Source organism: Sinocyclocheilus anshuiensis, unplaced genomic scaffold, assembly GCF_001515605.1.
Source record: "Sinocyclocheilus anshuiensis isolate Anshui unplaced genomic scaffold, SAMN03320099.WGS_v1.1 scaffold1507, whole genome shotgun sequence".
NCBI lineage: Eukaryota > Metazoa > Chordata > Actinopteri > Cypriniformes > Cyprinidae > Sinocyclocheilus > Sinocyclocheilus anshuiensis.
Window position 1 is genome coordinate 118509 of NW_015557141.1, and position 12858 is coordinate 131366.

General features: G+C 36.8%; 2 protein-coding genes across 4 annotated transcripts in view; both read right to left on the bottom strand.

Moving 5' to 3' along the window:
* Window positions 1-6582, bottom strand: part of myd88 (MYD88 innate immune signal transduction adaptor) — a 14650-nt gene extending 8068 nt beyond the window's left edge. The window contains exons 1-5 of one of the 3 annotated variants that reach the window (XM_016473185.1): window positions 6071-6582; window positions 5352-5474; window positions 5087-5267; window positions 4590-4681; window positions 1583-1773 (exon numbers count right to left, since the gene is read on the bottom strand). In XM_016473185.1, coding sequence (XP_016328671.1) covers window positions 1619-1773; window positions 4590-4681; window positions 5087-5267; window positions 5352-5474; window positions 6071-6374 — 855 coding nt within the window. In that variant the 5' untranslated portion in view covers window positions 6375-6582 and the 3' untranslated portion in view covers window positions 1583-1618. Of the gene's footprint in view, window positions 1-1571; window positions 1774-4589; window positions 4682-5086; window positions 5268-5351; window positions 5475-6070 lie in introns of those variants that run through there. The other 2 variants (XM_016473186.1, XM_016473184.1) reach the window with 2 other exon arrangements.
* Window positions 6583-7466: 884 nt separating this feature from the next.
* Window positions 7467-12635, bottom strand: LOC107678065 (cryptochrome DASH-like; the record flags this gene model as incomplete). Its single annotated transcript, XM_016473180.1, has 10 exons — window positions 7467-7871; window positions 7967-8143; window positions 9296-9415; window positions 9507-9664; window positions 9806-9865; window positions 10369-10448; window positions 10523-10612; window positions 10697-10770; window positions 12076-12164; window positions 12443-12635. Coding segments are annotated over 10 exons (1143 nt in total), but the record flags the coding sequence as incomplete, so codon positions are not given.
* Between the last annotated feature and the right edge of the window lie 223 nt (window positions 12636-12858).

Consider the following 12858-nt stretch of genomic DNA (forward strand, 5'->3'; position numbering starts at 1 on the left):
AACAATGCCTGACATGGAAATACAGCGCTAGTCATAACTGGAGTTTCATGGTGTCGACCTGAAAACACATAATTATGTTACTATCCTTTGATATTTTCATATTTCTGTAAATTCATTATAGAATGTGAAACAAGCCAATAAAACCATGGAAGACGCATGCTAATGCAGGTCACTTCCTGGAGGATGATGTCATTAGGCAACTGCCTTGAGTTAAAGGGATATTACAAAAGAGTAGAATGGAAAGTAATATTGAAAACACAGGAAAATTCTATTTAATGAGGATCGACTGCAACAATATTCTCAAGAATACTTTAATAAAGTCCATGATAGAAGTGCACTGCACCCGGGGACATGACAAAAACTAAATAGAATTGTATTATTTGATTAAAAAATGCGAGACATTACAAATACTGTGCTTCACTGTCATTGGTTCAGTGGTCAGTTTTTAAGTAGCAACTCAAAAGGCACTCTATTCATAGTATCAACCTCACAGTCTGTACAATCAATAACCAAACATGTTTGAGAAAAAAAGCATGTAATGTATGCTGTAAATCTTGTAACTCTGTCTCTCTCTCTCTCACACACACACTTCTATCTTAAAATCTGCTAGGTTTGCAGCAGAGGTTACTACTCGTTTGTTTTTCTAATGAGCTTCAGAAGTTTTTTGTTTTTTTTTCAGAATAATTTCTCACTGCTTCAGTAGACAGAGTTTCCACTAACAGGAAGTGTCGTAAATGTGGCAACTTGATCTTAATACACAAAAATGACAAATGAGATATGAATACGTTTTTGAGTAATAATTAATGCTATATGCATATTAGCCAATATATATTCATCTGTATGTACACTGCTGTAAAATGTGTGAACAATATAAAAGTTCTGTTGTTTTCATATAAAACAAAGTCTGATCTAACAGATAAAAGCCAGTTGATATTCATGTACCGTCAAAGATTAAGGTACTCAAGACGCAAAAACATGGTTAACCAACCATGACTGCGTGGCCAGAGCAAACATAACATACACAAATATATTTTACATGAATATTTTATAACACAAAACACTGCCAGTATGAAAGACAAATTAAAACATCTGAGCAAAAGTGTTTCTTATGAGCCCATACTACTACATACAACACTTCAAAAAGCTTAAATTAAAGTTTAGCGATAGCAAATCAGAGATAACATGAAATAGCTGATGCAGTTTCAGATTTCACATACAAAAACAACAAAATAAACACACTTCTGCACACTGCGAGCAAGACAAGAAACTAAATGAATAACCATTTGTAGGGATTTGCTTTCGAAACTGAGCAACCTTTTGATTAAGGCAGATGTATCGTAGTCGTAAATACCACAAAAAGTACCTTTCTTGAAATGTTAATAAGCTGGACTCACTACTGAGTCTGAGAAACTCTCCCAAGCAAGCAAAGATTCACTTAAGGTATTTTCCCTTCATCCTCCAGAGAATAGCTTTACCCAGTGATGACTGCATAATAAACCTTTAAAGGGGTCATATGATGCGATTTCAATTTTTCCTTTCTCTTTGAAGTGTTACAAGCTCTTGGTATGTTCTTTTTAGCTAAATCATATGACCCCTTTAACAGTGTCTATAGAAAAGATCAGGGCAGCGAGAGCGCCTTGGCCAGCCGAGTCCAGAACCAGACCTGTGTGCAGGGCCTGGTGTAATCACAGATGGTCAGAAAACGGAGAATGCTGGGAAAAGGCTCCTTCATGGATTTGTAGACAACAGGGATTAGACGTTTAGAGCGAGCTCCTGCAGCAGAGACAAAAGTCAAAATGTTACAAAAATTTCTGTGCTGCTTTTATAGCTGCATTATCCTTCATATTTAATGACATGAAATGAATACTTCAGCACAGTTTAGCACAGATATATCACAACTGGAGAGTTCAATGACTGAAATATAGCTCCAAGCAGTAATGATCGGCTCAGTCTTTAGGAAAACAATGGACGTGCTTTTAAGCAGGTAAATTTAGGAGGACAATTTCAAAACCGGTGTAAGAGACAGACTTCCTGCTGCCAGGTGGTGCTATGACAGTTACCCACAATAATAATGTCACTGTGATCAGCCTCCATGACCAAACATACAGCTCAAGTTTGCTCTAAATCACTTGAAAATGTATTGCCTTACCATGGAAAAGCTGATATAATTGTTCAATGCTGATATATACTACATAGCAATTCTTAATTGCTTAATTGTCTAATCGTCACCAAAAGTAAACTATATTATCACCCACCTCTGTATAGAAAGTTGGATATATTAGCATTTTCAACTTTCAACCCATATTCTCACTTAAAGTTATATATACTGTATACCGCAAATCTTAACTGCTTGATTGTTTACATCATAGCAAAATGTAAACTATATTTTTGCCTAACTATGAAAGTGCAGTCAAAATTTTGCCAGTGAAATCCAGTCATTCCAATAGGATTCTGTGTGATTGGGAGTTTCATGTAAGGGCGAAAAAGTTACCCATGCAGATTTTGTTAGTTGGTCATGTGAATTTAGCTTGAAAGTGTCTGTTGTGTGAGTTTGGCTTTATGCATCGCTACACTATTGACAATAGACAATGGATCTTCTTAGCCTATAAAATTTTGCTAATGTGATTGTACCTTTAGGCATGAACATATCATAAACTTTAACATGACTTTATGTAAAGCTGCTTTGGAACAATGCATAAAATTGACTTGGCTATAAAAAATTTGGTTTTGGCAATTTAGCATCATCAGTGTCTTGGTAGGGTTGGGCGATGTCTACAAAATTGGCATCGGACGATGTCTACAGTGAAACATCGCGATGGACGATGACATCGGCGGGGGTGGGGTGGGGTGTATTTGGGGGGTATGCCCGAAGCGTGAATCCTTATAAGGCATGGAAAACAAATAACGATTCCTAACACCTTTCACTTACCACATAAACAGAGTAAGGAGAGATGACTGAGGACGATGGCGAATGATTTGCAGATCCTCAGCACCACTACGGTGGCTGACAAGCACGAGCTGCTCAATCTGTCAAGCAGGTCAGAATCACCCCTGCCCTGACCTCTGTGTCCAAAAGATTTGTCATTCGCTGATTCATCTCGTCAATCTGTGTCTTTTCAGCCTCTCTTCCTCGGCTCTGTTTTGCCCAGGAAGTTGACCGAGGAAATGCAATACACGCTGACAAGCCCTGACGGCACAGTTTAATCTTGACTCTCCAAATAGGTCTCGCGTGTTGCCTGAACCAAACCGTTATAATACCAGCCTTCTGGGAGCAGAGAAATGCTGCAAACAGTGATTTTTATTCCATTTGAATTCAGTTGCTTTCAGGCAAATACAAATACAAACATCACACCTCAGATTTAGATATGTCTTTTTAGAGTTAGGGGGTGTGCCCGAATCGTGAATCCTTATAAGGGAAAACACGATTCCTAACACCGTGTCTACCCCGGACGCGAGCGGCGCGACAATGTACTATAGAACCACTGATCTATAATAGAGATTTATTATATATAGATCAGTCTATATAACTCATTATAATCAGTGATGCTGTCTACACTGGATGTGGCGCGACACGACAAATCCCCGACAGTAAACTGCTGCCGCGCTCTATTTATGACGTGCTGACACAAATTTCAAATGATTTTCAACGGTCGCTTTGTCGCGTCCAGTGTAGACAGACTTTAGCTGATGCGGCGCGGTGTAGACACGGTGTAGACACGGTGTAACGGTTGCCTGTTACATTACAGTACATAAAATTTCACTTACCACATAAACAGAGTAAGGAGAGGTGACTGAGGACGATGGCGAATGATTTGCAGATCCTCAGCACCACTGACAAACATATAAAATGTGTGGCAAGTACTGCCGCTCCATTGTACAAACAGTACGTGCGATCGCAAATCTCGAAAGTGAAAGTGAAACTAAAAGCGATCGTGCATTCAAAAGCACGATGCCAGGTATAATAGTGGCTCCCTGATGCCGAAATATGTAGTATAATTACCCAATTATATAACTGCGAGGAAAATATTGAAATATATATTTTCCTCTCATCTCCTATTTATTCCCTTTATGGGTTCCGCCTACACGTCATTTTCTTTCCGAACACGGTATTGGGATGCGGGGGGAATGCACGATGCCGGCTCAACATCGTGATGTCTATCAGCCATCGGCGATGGGCGATGGACGATGGCATCGTCTATCAGCCCAACCCTATGTCTTGGTATTACTTTGGATGAAATGGATGACAATCCCAATGTCTTAGGGGAAGGAATTTAAAATTCACTGCATGCACTTTTCACAAAATCGAAAATGACTGACTTCCTATAGGGTGGAGTTACTGAATATCAGGGTGAAATTTGTTCAGCTTGATGAGAATTATATATGTACAGAGTTTTGTGCATGTAGGAAATATGCACTATGTTTATGGCTGCCAACTCTGGTGTGCGTTTCAAATTTCTGGTTTAAGCATGTTAAGTTGACAAAACTTGACAAAAAAAATCAATAGGGCCCTCGAACAGTGCTTTGGCCCTAATAAGCTAGTAATAAAAATGGCAATGCAACTCAAATAAGTATTAAGAAAAATGTTGTACCTGGGCAAAGGCTGAGTGCAAACTTGGTCTGAAAGTCACATGCATCACTGTCCAGATAGTCATCAGAAATGACCACCACCATCCTCTTGCACCTAAAGGGAAAAAATATATATATATTACAACTGACCATAAACATTTAAAGATATTAAACAATTCATCAAGAATTTATACATGTATAAAATGCATATAATAATAATAGCTAGGAATGCACAGATATTAAAATTCTGCTGGCCAATACCAAAAGCAGATTTGTAAAATAATTATTTTATGACTGACACACAATAAATGGCTGATATTACTGTTATAGACTATTTTGTATAAACAAATTAAAAATAAAAGACACCACAGCAATATTATGTACGTGATAAAGAACAGATATTCATTTTTATATTTGCTAAATATTACAACTAAAATTGTTCTTAAATTATTATTATTATATTTTTTAAAGATTAACTTTAAGTGAGCATTGGATGATAAATAACCCCAAACCAACTTGCCTTTTCTCTATGAGCTCACTGGCGATGGTCCACACACACGTGCCAGGAAGGACATCTCGGTCAAAGACACACAGCTTCAGGTTGTATTTAGTCTGTTCCAACTGTTTGATCATCTCATGCACAAACTGAAAGTCATTCTGACAATAGCAGATGAAAGCATCAAAGGTCTCCGGTGTCAGTCCTGTCCAGTGAAGACAATGATTAGTTGGTAATCTGCTACACAACTAACTCCACAGTGCATTCAGACAGAACAGGGACAACTCACCTTGTGGATCATCATACAGTGTGATGCCTTCTCGCTCCTGTGTGCGCGGCCCACAGCTGTCCACCACTGGAACCTGGACAGGCTTCCTCTGTTGTCTTTCCAAATACTTCCTGCAGTCATCATCTGTGCACAAACACCAACAACATACAACAGCACTTAGATGGAGATCTTCTCTGTTGTCCAAATTAATGAGAGCCATTTCATTTGTGTTTTCATTTCCTCCGAATTAGTCATTCTTTTCTCAATCATGCTCTTTGGAGATTTTTTTTCCTTCTTTTTTAGGGATATGGCTTAATTTTCTGAAAAGATGTTTCAATAAACAGACAACTTTTGTTTAAGTGAGTGGACAAGAATTGCAATTAAATGTTAAATTTCATACTAATTTTTCTACTTGTGGGTGGCTCTGTTAAATAATTCTGTTAGAGTTCAATTCTGTTATTCTATTATCCGTTCTGTTATCTATTATTGTTCTGTTCTGTTATTTTCCTTTCTGTTAAATTTTTTAACGGACATGAAAAACAATACTAATATTGATAATAATGTGACAAAAAAAGCATTTCAATTATTTCAATTTAGTTATTTAAAGCATATACATAATTAATAAAACATTAGGGCCTGGTTTCACAGACGGGGCTTAGACTTAAGCCAGGATTAGGCAATAGTTCATAGTTATATTATAATATAAAAGATATAATATAAATAAAATCTTGTTGACATACCTATCATTTCTTTGAGGTCAGATATAACATCTTTCCTTTCAGCTTTTTCTAAAATCGACAGTAAATTTGCTACTGTTGCCTCTGGACGAGTTTCCCACTCCGTTAAGACCTTTTCAAAGGGATAGTCTCTTTCCTCGAAGTTTTTGATCTCCAGGTAGGTAAAGTCCATCATTTCGGCGACTGTCCTCCAGTCTGCTGCCACTGTGTTTGTTGGATTCAAATACAGCCCCAGTTTCTTTCGGAAACTGCAGTTTAAAGCTGTTATTGGAATCGCTTCATAGTCTATACTTAATTTTGATGCCATATTTATGGCAAAATCGGACTTATAAAAACTAAAGTTGTTAATCTCCGCGTTTAACTCGAGAAGAGAAAGTGATACAAAAGTTAAATATTGTAAGGTGTCATTTTCCGACGCTACCGATAAACTGAGGGAAATCAAAAATCACGAACTGTGGTTTGCTACGCAGTACAGTACAATAAACAACTACGTGAAGATTGAGGAAATGTTCGCAAAAAACGTGGGTCAGAGAAATGACGAAATACACGTACAGCCAATGGAGTCATGAGCGCGCGTATGTAAAAAGGAAGGATCGACGGTTTACATATCTATGGGATCGACTGTTTCAGGACCAGTGTCAGGACTTTGTGCATCCTGGAGAAATTAGTCAAACACTGATCTCAGATCTGCTTCCAAAGGCACAGCGAGCAACACCAAATATGGACCATTTCCGCTGCGATTACGCTGGGATTAAGTTGATTTTGGAGGAGAGATGTTTAAAATGGTCTCTTTTGCAGAAGCGTTTTGGTTCAGTGTGTAGAATATTATACAATATTTTGTCTAATTATGTTTACAGCTTTGTTAGCGTTCAGTTTAAGTAATAGTGAAGCAATTTTGTTGTAAAATATTAACACTTTGTCCACCAAAAGTCAGTGGTCTGACCAACATACAGGAAGCAATTTTATTGACAAGAAACATATATTTTGACTTATTTTTAAAATGATACAATTGAGTAACCCTAAGAAAAGGCCTTGAAATTCATGTATCATAAATATGCTTTAAAGTTTGAGGGTGGGAAAGGTTGCTTTTTTACGATTTTTTTAGCACACAGCGGTCTTTTTTTTTTCAGCACACAGCGGTCTTTTACAGCGTTTTCCCTCAGTTTTTAAAACCAAACTGAAACAGTTGGCACTTCTCACTTCCTTTTTCTGAATAAATTAAGAAAATATTCTTTATGTGCGCACTATTCAAACTTTTTCAGTTTCCTTACAGTTTTCATCATATATCATCACCGTTTCATGTGACGAGGGAAAACTCACCAAAAAAAAAAAAATCCGTCCTTTTATTTTTAGGTATCTTAAAAACAACTCCAAACCAAAACTTTTCATCATACTTGACTACACCAGGACATTCACAATCACAGGGATTTATTAAACCCACCAGAAATACAATATTGTATTCAACACAATATATACAAATACATGAAAATCTGAGTTACAGTTCATACAAATGTCTTCAGAATGTGAGCAGCGGTTTCTGTGTCTGCGTGTGAAAACAGATTCAGAAAGGGCAACACAAAACCAAACTATTTTTAATTTCCCCTTCCTCATTCCACTGCGTAACCTGTGGCCTAAACAGATGCCTCGTGACTATTTGTGATGCCCAGCAGCAGAAAAGGCACTTTTCCACGACATCTCCTCCTCAGAAACTCTTATTCTTGGAGAAGTAGAAGTCAGTGCCTCTGTCTTTGTGTTGTCTTGGTGTGTACGATGAGCCCTTCCTTCCTTTTGCTGGTGGACCAGACTGAAAAGATAACAAATTACATTGTGTAATATGTTTAAAAACAAGCTTATCTTTGTCCCTAATAATCAATGACATTATGTTGTTAATAATCTTACTGATTTGTTGTTGATATGGCGACTCCACTCAGGCGCTGTGATGACAGGGGAAGGGTATGTTTCGTTGAGTGAAACCTGGGCGCGTGAGAGTGCAGAGTTGCTGAGGGTCCAGGGGGTGTGAATGTCCCCACCTTTAATTCCTTGAAGCTCTGGAACCCACTGTCGCACATAGTCCCCCTTCACAGACACGTCATAAGTGTCAATTTTGTGTCAAAATATGCCTTATCATCCTGCAGTAATCTCTCCGACGCATTAGAAGTATGTGTAACTTCCTCTTCCTATATTTACACTTACGCTCATAGTAAAGCCTGCTCATTTAAGTGACAATGAAGAGCAAAGTGGAAAATACCAGGATATGCCTTTACGAATATGATTCACATAGGTTTAGGCACTAAAAGCAGCTTTCAATTTATTATTAATGGTCATTTTAATTATTGAAACATCCATTTAATTTGGTGATATATTACCATATTCAAGAGTTGGTGAATTATTTATTTATTTATATTATTTTAACCATCCTAAAACAATAGTTTGATTTTTTTTTTTTATGCTTCCCTTATCAATTTTGGTGTTTTATGATTTGTTATTTCATTGTATTTTTTATTTTACTGTTTAAATTATGGTTATTTAATGACATGTTCCACTGTGACAACTTAGAACCTGCTCACTGAAGTAACAATAAAGAGTATTAATATGTATGAATATGATTCACATAAGTTTAGGAACCAAAAGCAGCTGTTAATTTATTATTAATTATCATTTTAATCATCTAAACATCTATTTAATTGAATGGTATCAGAGTATAATTAAGCACTTTTAAAACTGTAATTTATTTTATTTTGTTTATTATATATATTTTTTTTTTTTACTAAAGCCTGTTAATTGTTACTAACCTGCTAAATTATTTAATTTAATTTAATTTATGTTGATTAAAACAATGGTTTGATATTTTTGTTTCCTTTTCCAATTTAAGTGTTCCATGAATTGTTTTATCATTATTTTACTTAAATTATGGTTATTTAATGTCATGATCCACTGTGACAACTTACCCCATAGTACTGTACGCATTGCTATTGGAGCAGGTTGTCATAAAAGTTCAAGTTTATCCTTTTTTTTTAAGAATACAAATAACTAATATTACTTTTCAAAATGATAAAGCTCTAAAAATACATCTACTCTGAGAAATATTCACTGGAGGAATAAGTGTGACAACTACTCTCTTACTTTTTTGTTTAGATGTGCTAGCAAAATATATGAATCAAGAATGCAGGTGTTTTTTTTGCTTTTATGTGCTATTACCGTAAAAGACCTGTAAAAACTACAACTTACGTTATTGTCATAGTCCAGTCCTTGTTTGATCATATTAAACTTCCTGTTTTCTCGTGGGTCATTTCCTATTCCAGCACTATAGAGCCAGTTTCCATAGTTGCTGCAGACGTCATGGTCCACCTGACACCAGTGAAAGACAATAGCACATCAAGCGGCAGCAAAAAGCAGAGAGCATCAACCCACTCCATCACACATAGCAAATGTTTCCTACCAGCAAATATTCGAACCACTCAGCGCCCAGTCTCCAGTCTAAGCCCAAGTCTTTGGTCAAAAAGCTGGCCACATTTTGACGTCCTCTGTTGGACATGAATCCTGTCAGTGCAAGCTCCCTCATGTTCGCATCTACAAACGGCACCCGAGTTCTCCCCTCTGAACAACAAGCGAAAAATATTTCACTTTTCATTCAGAGAAAATCTATTGAAATGCACATTCTTCGGTTGATTAATATAAAATCAAGTACAAAATTAAGAACTGGATAAAAAGACTAGCAAATTCTAAGAGTCACATTACCCTTCCATGCATTGAACAACGTCATATCTGTCTTCCAGGACACATGCTTGTCTTGCAGACCTTCAGATAAATGAAGGAAGAAACAATAATTTAAACATTTCATTTGCTGATATTAGAATTTAATTGAGCACTTTTAAATCTGTTACTCAAGAACCAGTTATAAATACTCAAATGTTCAAAGAAAATAAGTATTTAATGAATTTACATGTTTTGCCCTCCACATACACTACAGTTTGAAAGTTTGGGGTCAGTATGTTTTTTTTTTTTTTTTGCAAGAAATTATAACTTTTATTCAGCAAGGATGCATTAAATTGATAGTAACAGTAAAGACATTTGTAATGTTACAAAATATTTGTAATGTTACAAAATTTCAAATAAATGCTCTACTTTTGAACTTTCTATTAATCAAAGAATCCTGAAAAAATCAAAAAGCAGCACAACTGTTAATGTTGATAATATTGATCAACATTGATAATATTTTGTGAGCACCAAATCAGCACATTAGAATGATTTCTGAAGGATCATGTGACACTGAACAAAAAAATTAATAAATCCAGACTTACCATTCATATGAAATACTCTGTTTCCATATTTTAAACCCACAAACTTGAAGTAATCTCTCCACAGAAGTTCAAATATCACCCTGGTGAAGAAAAATGTTGTAATGCTGCATATAAAACACTGACACGAGTTAATTTTATTTGACACGTTACTCACCAGTATGTGCTTTGGTTGGTGGTTCGTTCAGCCTCATACTTATTAATCTGCTCATAGATGTACCTGGCTGATATGCAGCCCAACGCAAGCCTGAAGGAGGAGCATCAAAAACCCATGACTGCTCAGAATTAGTCTGTGCTTTGCTCATATGAAAACATCGTTTTGAGGGCTCACCATGGAGAAAATTTTGTGGAATAGTCAACTCCGATCATGCCATTCCGGTTCTCCTTATAAGTTGCAACAGCATTCTGTGAGAAAACAAAAGCATTAAATAACCCTCTCTCATTGATTAAAGGGGTCATATGATGCGATTTAAATTTTTCCTTTCTCTTTGAGTATTACAAGCTCTTGGTGCATAAAGAAGATCTGTAAAATTGCAAAGACTAAAGTCTCAAATCCAAAGAGATATTCTTTATAAAAGTTAAGAGTCAACCATGCCTACCTAAAACGGCTCGTTCTAACATGCCCCCACATATTTACATCACTATGTGGAAATATTAGCATAATGCCGCCCAAATGTGCACGCAAAGAAAGAAGGCGTGGTTTCAGGAACAGCAGTAGTGTTGATGCAGCCATGTCAGGGAGACGGTGTGTGTTTCAGTGCGAAAGCAAAAGCACTTTATTTGGCCTTCCGGAAGTAGATGCAATTAGGGGGCATAGAGGACCTACAATAATGTACAGTATTTGAAAAATAATGTGTTTTTTGAACATTAAAGCTGTCAACAACATATTCTGTTACACCAAATACACAAAATAATGATCTTTAAAATAGCATCATATGACCCCTTTAAAGGAGTTGTTCATCCAAAAATAAACATTTGCTGATTTACTCACCCTCTGGTCATCCAAGATGTATATGAGTTTGTTTCTTCATTAGAACAGATTTGGACATTACATAACCTACTCACCACCAGTGGATCCTCTGCAGTGAATGGGTGCCGTCAGAATGGGAGTCCAAACAGCTGATAAAAACATCACAATAATCCATATGACTCCAGTCCATAATCCATAATATCACTTGACCTCCTGTTGTCCTCTCACTTCAAAATCCACAGACATACAGTATTTGTTTAGAACTGAGGCCTGTTTTTGATTGTAAACAGTGTTTGATCTGTGCATATTTCTCTTCTGATTCAGACAAGACGAATTTGGAAAAAGCAATATTATAGATCGAGGACTCGTATTTTAGCCAGAAGCAATGGTTTGAAGTAAAAAACTTCTTAATGATGGATTTGTTTATCACAAACACGCAGCTTTTCGCTTCACAAGATGTTAATTGATGGACTGGAGTCCAGTGGAATACTTGTGGATTATTGTGATGTTTTTATCAGCTATTTGGACTCTCATTTTGACGGCACCCATTCACTGCACAGGATTTATTGGTGTGCAAATGATGTAATGCTACATTTTTCCAAATTTTTATGGATGAGGAAACAAACTCATCTACATCTTGGATGGCCTGAGGGTGAGTAAACTTTGAGTAAACAAATCGGAATTTTAGGGTGAAGTATTTCTTTAAGTCATTTTTAGAAAACTGTAAGAAGAGGCCTCACTGTATCCCAAAAGTAATGTTTCAGCCTAGCAAGAGCCTCAGTCTCTCCACCGCGGCATGGGAAGGCCGAGCGGAAGTCCTCCACCGGCTCTGAAACCACAGACAGGAAATATATCATGATTATTCCTCACTGCTTAACATAAAATTAATTCTGTTTATCTTGTAAATATTCCTCTGTGGATTGTACAGTCATCTGAGAGGAAATCTCAGCACAATTCATGTAACATTGCTATATTAAGAAAGAGGAAATATGAGTAACTGATTCAGCCTGGAGCTTTTCACCATCTTACTGACTGTGCCATGTTTTGTATCTTGAGATACTTGTGCAGTTTACTCTAAATACAGTACAATTATGTAAATCAAGGTACCTGTCTGTCCCAGGCCTTCAAATGTCGGGATGGTGCCCTCGTCCAGTCCAAGGGGAAGAGCTTTAACCTGCTCCGGGGTGGAAAGGACAGGTCGCACTCTGCCCTGTCCCTCAACTACTTTTCTAAACTGGGTGTAAATATCAGGTAACCTAACAAAAACAGCAGAAATTAGAAGCACAAACAGGAAATTCAGTCACACAAATAATGTGCTGATCCCACATTGATTTGAAACTGAAACTGCAATTACTAATCAGATCCTAAAAAACAGGAAGTTACAGTAGCAGTGGACTTGCAGAATAGTTTCCAGTACTTTTCTGTGACGTTTCCTAGGAAAGTTGAATGAGTTGTTAAAGGGGTCATATGATGCTGCTAAAAAGAACATTATTTTGTGTATTTGGTGTAATGAAATGTGTTTA